The sequence below is a fragment of the Gymnoscopelus braueri genome (assembly GCF_963280865.1).
Source record: "Gymnoscopelus braueri genome assembly, chromosome: 5".
In the NCBI taxonomy this organism is placed as follows: Eukaryota; Metazoa; Chordata; class Actinopteri; order Myctophiformes; family Myctophidae; genus Gymnoscopelus; species Gymnoscopelus braueri.
In genome coordinates this window covers 22,260,484-22,269,304 of record NC_137606.1, presented here as the reverse complement: position 1 = coordinate 22,269,304, position 8,821 = coordinate 22,260,484, and the positions used below count along the sequence as shown (strand labels likewise).

The following is an 8,821-nucleotide window of genomic DNA, read 5'->3' as shown; positions in this document are numbered from 1 at the left end:
CTAATCGTAGGTGTGTGACATCGTTTTTTTATCATGCTTTCCAGGGTCTTATGATGGCTTAAAAAAAAGAAAAGGCTTTTCTTTTAGCAAGCAGCTTTTCTTGAGGGCAGATTTAAAGGCTAAGATTTGCTATGTGGAATAAAAAACAGCAGATGAATTAACCGTGATCGTTGCCAACCTCTGCGGTGGAACATTGCAAAACACCGTGCATTAAAAAATGTTTAGACCAGTTCAACTTGTGCTATTTCACAATACAATGTCACCCAGCAGCAACAGATTACCATAGATAATGGCATTTTTATAACTATACAGTATCTATACAATTCCAGGAAAATCTGTATGTGTGTCTGTGTAGGGTTGGAATTGCTAGAAGAATGTTTAATTCATTATTTCATTAAGTATTTTTACCGTATGTGTCTGGGTAGCTCAGTTTGTAGAGCTCTCGTCTTAAGATCGTTTGGTAAGTACTGGTAGCAGATGATAGGTGTGGTGTTCCACCTCAGCAATCCATCTCCCAGGTGTCTAGACTAGCGCATTGTAACAGGGACAGACACCAGCATTCTATGCTGATACCGACAATAAGCTTCTCCGAACTACTTCCTTACTAGCCTCGATCTCAAGGCTTTTATTTTTTATTTTTGCTAAAAACTTCCTTACTTACTTAAATGTATGTTAGCCTCATGCTATTTTGGGCAAATATTTAGGCTATTTAGTGAAAATAGCAGATCTATAAGTTCACAACAAGTCACAATGCCACACATTGCAAACTTGTAGATCTTACACTATTTGTCATACGACAAAGTGTACAGGACTTAGTTCATTTTTGTTGTTGTTTAGTTTTTACAACTCTTAACCCTGGGTTTGTGTATCTGTGCATCTTGTCTCTCGTTATTTTGGGGCCGGGTGACGGGCACTGGCCGTCACCTGCAAAATGACGACCACCGAAGGGGTCAGCCGTCCAAATACAAGCTTCCACAAGGCTCCGGACTGGTGGCTCTTTTTCCCACTAGAACAGTGGTTTTCAAAGTGGGGTCCGGGGACCCCCAGAAGTCGCTGGTCGATGTACAAGCTCACAGCTTGTACATCTGCTATTTTTGAACTTTTTTTTATTATCTTGAAAGTATTGGACATTTTTAACGTTTTTAACACAAATCTTCTCTTCTGGGGGTCGCTGGCACAAAACATTTGCAGATGGGGGTCCGCGGCCAAATACATATCAATTTGGGGGTCCTTGACATGAAAAAGGTTTGAGAGCCACTGCACTACACGGACCAAGTGAACCGTGCCGTGCCATGAAAAGTATTTTCACAGGTTCTGGGTTTGTTTCCACACGCTACAGTACGGCTCGGTTTCACATAAGGTTCTCAGACAGAACCCCCTGAGTTCTGGGAACTCAGAACTGAGAAGTTATACTTTGTTGCTGTCAGGCAGGAACCTCTTATCTCCATATTCTAACTTTTTGATACTTCATACAACAGCGTCACACAAAAGTATTGAAAGTAGCAGATCTACAAGCTCAAAGCGTGGCGCAAAGCGACGCGTTTTGAGCTTGAAGATCTGCTTCTTTTGCTGTTGTTGAATTTGAATCCTGAAAAGTAACAGTTTTGGACATAATGAGGTTTAATAATATAATATAATATAGTATAATATAATATAATATAATATAATATAATATAATATAATATAATATAATATAATATAATATAATATAATATAATATAATATAATATAATATTAAAAGTAAACAAAAAAACTATCACAGAACTTCTCAGGTTCTGGAAAGTTTCAGGTTATGGACCTTGTAGTTAACCCTTCATAGTCCTTCATAGTCCAAAAGAGTCATTGGTGTCCAAATACTGTGATAACAGGTCTTATGTAAGATTTACCGGTGAAGAAACGTTAAAACTTGTTGTTTTTCAGTATGACACATCTCACAGTGAACAGGGGCTGTAACATACTTCACCACAAACGTGTCATTTGACAAAAAAAGTCTGATTTTCAATGGAAAATGGAGTTGCGACACAACCTGAAGTGCAACAGTATTCCAGTAAACCTGCAGTAAAAAAAAGGGGGATTTCAACAATGGCTACAACTGTATTGTACACAAAAACATTATTATGGAAGTGAAAAAGGCTCCATATGAAACCGTTTTCGATTCTAAACAGAAGCATTTGGTTGAATTTAAAAAGAAACACATTGGATGGATCTTTACAAAGAAACATTAAATGATTCCGTATAGAACTTTTTTTTTCTTTTTTTACTGAGTTTAGGCAGCACCAGGAAATTCACAAACCGTACACATTTTTTCTTTTTACATTATACGAAAATACTGGCTCTCTTTGAAAGGCACTTTGTACATATATGTATATAGTTTCAAATTCATGATCACACAGCATATACATAGGAATAAGGGTTGGGCTTGAATGAAAGTAACAGTTAGTACATTGTAAAAATCCTCTGTGTTAATTTATCCAATTGTAACACTCAGGAGTTCAACTAAAATCCCGTTAGCTCTGATCAAACACCTTCCAGAGTATGACATTTGTATGAGATTAAAATGAATACTGAGGATAGTACTGTATAGATATCGTCTCTTCCAGGGACCCCCAGGGGTTCTTGAGGAGGGGTCCCAGGTCCCCAGCTAAATGATTGATAGTTAGGAACCAAATGGACCCCTTACAGGTCTGTAACTTCAGAGAGTGTACAAATGGAACCAAATGGGACCCTGATTTGATTTAGTTTAGCTTGGGGGTCCCAGAGATTAAAAATTGTGTCAAATGGGGGTCCGACTGTGGCCTTGTGCATATCAAACTGGGGGGGGGGGTCCTTGAAGTTTAAAAAGGCTGAGAATCACTGATTCTTAGCCTTTTATGACGGCATGTCCACAACCCAAGAGAATGCACAGAAACAATTCCATTTGCCAACTCTACACTTTTCTCGATGCCTCGTTGTCCAAAAACACATTTTTGGAGCATTTTCCTTTATTATAATTATTTGTGGTTTCTGTCCATTGTCTTACAGAGTCTATACGACCAGTACCTCAGTCTTTATATCATGGATTTCATGCTTCATATTCTAGCGTAACGCAGTTCTTTCACCGCGTCGAATGAAATCATTACAGTACCAACGACAATGCAGGAAATGTGTCTTAGCAAGGAATTTCAACACATTCCACTGTGTGTATTTAGGCTCAAATGAAGTACCTTTGAGTTATACAGGCCAAGGAATACACACACACACACAAAACATGGTAATACTAGCACTAAGGCACTAAGTGGCACTACGGACCACTGAAGAACCTCTATGTTTGTGTGTGTATATGGCACTTGACTTAACTTAAACATGTTACCGTCGCAAAAATGTGAGCTGGAATGTGGCCCAGGAAACCCCACAGGGAAATGCGTAAACTTATGAGCAATATATTTTTTGAAAAAGAGTAATAAGCAGTGGTGGACAAAGTACTCAACCCCAGCACTCGAGTCAAAGTACAGATACTCCTGGTCAAACATTACTCAACTAAAAGGGAACGTTGCTCAGTCAAATTTGTACTTGAGTTAAAGTACTGGAGTACTTGCTTTTAAAAAATGTTTTTTTAAAATAGTATTCAAAGTATTCAAAACTACAAATTACAAAGTACATTCTATTTTTTAAATAAATGCATTGCTGTATTGACATTTTCACATTTTCCAATAATAATTCAAAGATTTTTTCAAAACATATCAATAATAGTGAAAATGGCAGATCTACAAGCTCACAACACATCGCGGTGTGCGACGATCTGAGCTTGTACCTCTGCTATTTTCACTATATTTGAAATAGGGCTTAAGTGGTTAATTCATACTGTACTTTTTTCCCTTCCTAGAAATGTAGTGGAGTCAAAAGTACAATATTTGTCTCTGAAATGTAGTGGAGTGAAAAGTCCAAAAACAAATACTCAAGTAAAGTACAGATATTCAAAAGAATGTACTTAAGTACAGTACTCAAGGAAATGTACTTAGTTACTGTCCACCACTGGTAATAAGTGCATGCGTGACGCAAAAAACAAAAAGAAGAAAAAAATACAAAAACAAAAAAACAAAAAGCAGCTGGTGAAGTCAATGAAGGCAGTGGATTGAATGTCTTGCGTTTCCCTTTATGTTTAGTCCTCGTTTTCTGTCCCCTTTAAGGACCTCTATTTACACAAAATAAATTCAAAGAAACAGAAATCTCTCTATACTGTACTATGCACACACAGTCAAATCCTCAGTGGATTATGTTATCCATTCGCCTCGCGAGCCAGCCTCCCACAATTTTCAAATGCTTCCGTCATGCAGTCTGGAGCAACTGGAAGCTCTGAAAATGATCAGAGGATAAACTGTTTCATCTTTACAGTCGCGCACATTTGTCCTAATATAAATCAAAAATAATCAAAGCATATATAGCTTGCTGCTTATCAGAAATGGAAATTCTAAAATAAAATCTAAAGATATTTAAAATATATATTTTCAGAAATGACGAACAGATGACGTTCTCGGTTTTTGGGATGTGTAGTTCCAGACTCTATATAGCATTCGGAAATTGTGGAATAGTTGTCTGGCTACTCAAGACTAATTCGTCATGGAACCAAATGAAAGAACCTGAAAGAGTTCAAATTACAATCCCTTTGGCTCTGCTCAAACACCTTCCAGTGTATGAAATGTGTATGAGCTAGGACAATCCTCAGTGTTCATTTGTCCATTTGTAACTCCTGTAAGAGTGTACAGAGGAGAGCGAGCACAACATTTTGTACACTCTCAGGGTTAAACTAAAGAAGCAATCCGCTTCACTGATCGTTTTGTACGTATGTTTTGTGGTTCAACCGCCGATCCGACCCAGCTCCCACTTGGCACGTCGTCCCCTCGGATCCTCTGCGATTCGCACAGGAAGTTTGAAGTTCGAGAAGAAATCGAGAAAAATAAAGTCAAGCTACTAAGCCGCCCGACACAAGTTCAAATCCCGGATAGGACATGTTAAACTTAATCCGTGAGATTTAAAAGTGAGGATTTCACTGTATACCAGAATAGCTACAGAGGCAGACTGATGTCATAACGCAGTCTCACAGTTAGGAAGAAAATAAAAAGAACAACCATAGAACGAAATCATCAGAAATAAGCCGAACGAGCAACGTGCTCAACGACTTGTTTTCTTCCTCCCCAAAAAAATTGGACTGGAACAAACACATGAATACATTTTTACTTACTGAACGGTCCGACTACGAAATACATACCGAAAAGTAATTAATGAGACTATGGAAAAAAGAGCAAAAAATACAAAACTTTACGTACATGATGTAAAAAAAAGAATGCATGTTAACATTAGTGCAAAGGGTGTACAAAAAAATAATAACACAAAACGACAACAAGACAAAATATAAACAAAATGTATAGTAACACTGCACTGGAGGCATACACAGCGAAATACAGAGTGTTCATTTAACTCTCAATGTGTAAAAATAGACGCTTATATTTAACACACAGTATTCCACTGTGTCTGTAAAATCCTGAGTGGTCATTTAACTCCAATGGAAGCAAACGGTCCGTCAACATCTGTTAAATGAACACTCACACATTTTACAGCGTAGCTTTGACGGAAGACGGAGGTGAGGGGTGACCTCACCATGACCCCTGTATCTCCACCTGACCTTGCCATTGACCCCTGACCTCCGTGACCTCTGGATGGATCCAAACGTGGAGCCCTGATTTATAAACAATTCATGTGCACAAAGGTTTTGTGTATGATGATCAGATCCCAGCAAAATCATTGTCAATCAATACGTGATCCGGTGTCCGAAACAGCAGATCAGAGAGATTTTCCCACTTCTGTTAATTTATCAAAAGATAAAACGACTCTTACAGACGTCCAAACACTGTACATGTAATTGGATCTTGTTTTCTTCTATTCTTTGTGTATTGTATATTATTGCTCTACCTCCTGCCACTGCTGTATACAGTTAATGAACTTTGTCGCTTGCCAGAACAGGACTTAAGATGTTGATGTGTGGTGCTGTTACTAGCCTGTAGAGCTGTACTTTCTGGCAAGCAACAACTCCCTGGTGCGATGGAGTACAAATTCAGCCGTAGTCATTCGTACACTCTAGTACAAGGGTTCCCAAACTTTTTAATCTCAAGACCCAAAAGAGAAATTTGATGTCTCCTTTGGACCCTAACTAGTGAAAATGGCAGATCTACAAGCTCACAACGTGTCACATATATGATCTACAAGCTCACAACATGTCGCAAGCTTGTAGATCTGCTATTTTCACTACTTCTTAAGTTTTTTTTTAATTCATGAAATGTTATTATTTATTTATGAAACACTTTTTTTTTTCAACCTCTTTAAAAGAAATAATAATATATATATTTTTTAAATGTAGGAAACAGGAAGAAAATAGATATTTACTTGCGACGCATAAAAATGGGTCCGCGACCCACAAATGGGTCCTGACCCACTGTTTGGGAACCACTGCTCTAGTATGGAGACCAATACCAGTGTGAAGAAGGGCTTCAGTGTCTCAAGGAAACGTCACAAAAGACTGCAGTGAGACTTGAACTTGTGATCTTCCCGGTACAGTGCAGTCACCTCTTTACGCGTGTGTGTGTGTGTGTGTGTGTGTGTGTGTGTGTGTGTGCGTGTGCGTGTGCGTGTGCGTGTGCGTGTGCGTGCGTGCGTGCGTGCGTGCGTGCGCGCGTGTGTGACCTCTGCAACGACCTCTCGCTCACAGTCTCAATGTTATTCATGCCTGAGTTTGTTCACTAGTTGTGTAGGTTGTGTGTTACAGTGTACGACACCGTACCACAGTACGGTGACACCATTCGACTGTACGGCCGTTCTGAGCTGAGTTGAAGGACACTTAGGATTTGACAGCTTAACCACTTTTTCAACCTTGGTGTCCCTTTTTTGGGGGCGTGTCATAGGCAAACATACACATAAGCAACGGAAATAGCAGAGCGACAACGCTCACAACGCGTCGGGAGGCGACGATCTGCTATTTTCGTGACATCGTGTGACATCGTGTAGCACGAGAAAGTTATGAAGCAGAGATCGCCAAGGAGCAAGTAGATGGGTGTCTCTGGATGGACGGCCAGGGGTTGTCCTGTCTCTGATTGTGCTGCAGTGTGTGTGTGTGTGTGTGTGTGTGTGTGCGGGCTCGTCAGTCTTTACAACACAACTCCTTTCTGCTGCAGTCGGCACCCGTTCAAAGTCTCACACACTCCACTTCCGTAATGTGATCGTTTGTAAGGAAGGAAGGAAGGAATGCCTTGGGAAGCGTGCGTGTGTGTGTGTGTGTGTGTGTGTGTGTGTGTGTGTGTGTGTGTGTGTGTGTGTGTGTGTGTGTGTGTGTGTGTGTGTGTGTGTGTGTGTGTTGTGTGTATGTAAAAAATGTGCAAAATGTATTTGGGGGCTGGTCGGAGTGCGTACCAACAAGGAATGATCAGGTTCTGTGATTGACACACATTCATATCCACCAGTCTTGTGTGTGTGTGTGTGTGTGTGTGTGTGTGTGTGTGTGTGTGTGTGTGTGTGTGTGTGTGTGTGTGTGTGTGTGTGTGTGTGGTGGGGAGTGTTTTAGTGACAGCACAGGGGGGGGTCCGTCACTGCCAGGGCACCTTCCTGGAGCAGACCCCGCCCCCTAGCTCCCGCTCCTCCAGCAGCTCGGCTGTGGGGGTGGGGGCCGGCGTAGGGGTGGGGGTGGAGCGGCAAGACGGCTGCAGGGGCAGGGTGGCGGCCGAGGACGACACGGGCATGTCCAGGCTCTCCACGGAGTCGGAGAGGGCGCCGCGGGGCGGGTTGCTCTCGTGCTGCGGGCACAGGACGTAGCGGTTGGGCTGGTGCACCTCCACCGTGGTGACGGAGTCCAGGGCCTTCAGGCAGAGAGGCGACGAGGTGTCCTCCCGGCCGCCCACGGCCCCCAGATGCTCGGAGGAGGACTCCTCCATGTTGACGTAGAGGATCTCGTCGGGGTCCTGGGTGTCGGGCAGGTCGTCCAGGGCCTTCTCCAGCTCGCAGCGCAGCCCCTCGAAGCTGGGCCGGTCCTTGGGGCTCAGCAGCCAGCAGGAGAACATCATGGTGTAGCTGCAACATTAAGAGTTTGGAATTTGTCATTCGTTTTTTGTTGTTGTTTGTTGTGTTGTTTTAGTTTTAGTATATTATAAATGTTTGTGTTAGTTTTTGTTTCTTTAGTGTCATTTTTGTAATTTGTCAGGGACACAATTCTAAAAGGTCAGGAGCACTCTGATCCATGCAAGATACGTGGGATTACGTATGAAATCAATTGACAAAGACTAAAAACTAAGGACATGATTTACACTTTCAGTTAGTTGTCTTTTTTAAACAGTCAGGTGTTTTTGTTAGTTTTAGTAAAACTATAATACAGTAACTCACAATCCGAGTGTTTGTTGAAATCTGAGAGAAGTTAAAAATTGACCCATAAGGGTGTGCAGGGCTTCAAAGAGGTCAAAATGTCATCTCTAACAAATATTTGCATGGTTGCTTGAGAAGCCTGATTGAAAGGGTGCTGGGATTAGATATTTACAAGAAAGGAATTCATTAGAAATCCACTACTTTAGAAAGACGTGTACAATTACTTTACACAATTTAGCAGTTATGCAATTATGTCCAAAATAAATCTTGAAATTTGAATTTAACTCATTTTAAACCCGATCATTGATTGCAACGTGTTGCGTTGCAATGCATAGCTGCTATTTTGACCAAATGTTTGCTCCAGACAAGGGAACACGCTAGGGTTTCATGTGATTAAGTGTTTAATATTTCTTCTGATCTACATGAAAGCATTCAGATCAGA

General features: G+C 41.0%; 1 protein-coding gene across 1 annotated transcript in view; it reads right to left on the bottom strand.

The window, feature by feature from the left end:
* Positions 1 to 6,607: 6,607 nt before the first annotated feature.
* axl (AXL receptor tyrosine kinase) overlaps positions 6,608 to 8,821 on the bottom strand; it is a 64,059-nt gene continuing 61,845 nt past the window's right edge. Inside the window, exon 20 of the mRNA XM_080429482.1 lies at positions 6,608 to 8,091. Coding sequence (XP_080285608.1) covers positions 7,611 to 8,091 — 481 coding nt within the window. The 3' untranslated portion in view covers positions 6,608 to 7,610. The remainder of the gene's footprint in view (positions 8,092 to 8,821) is intronic.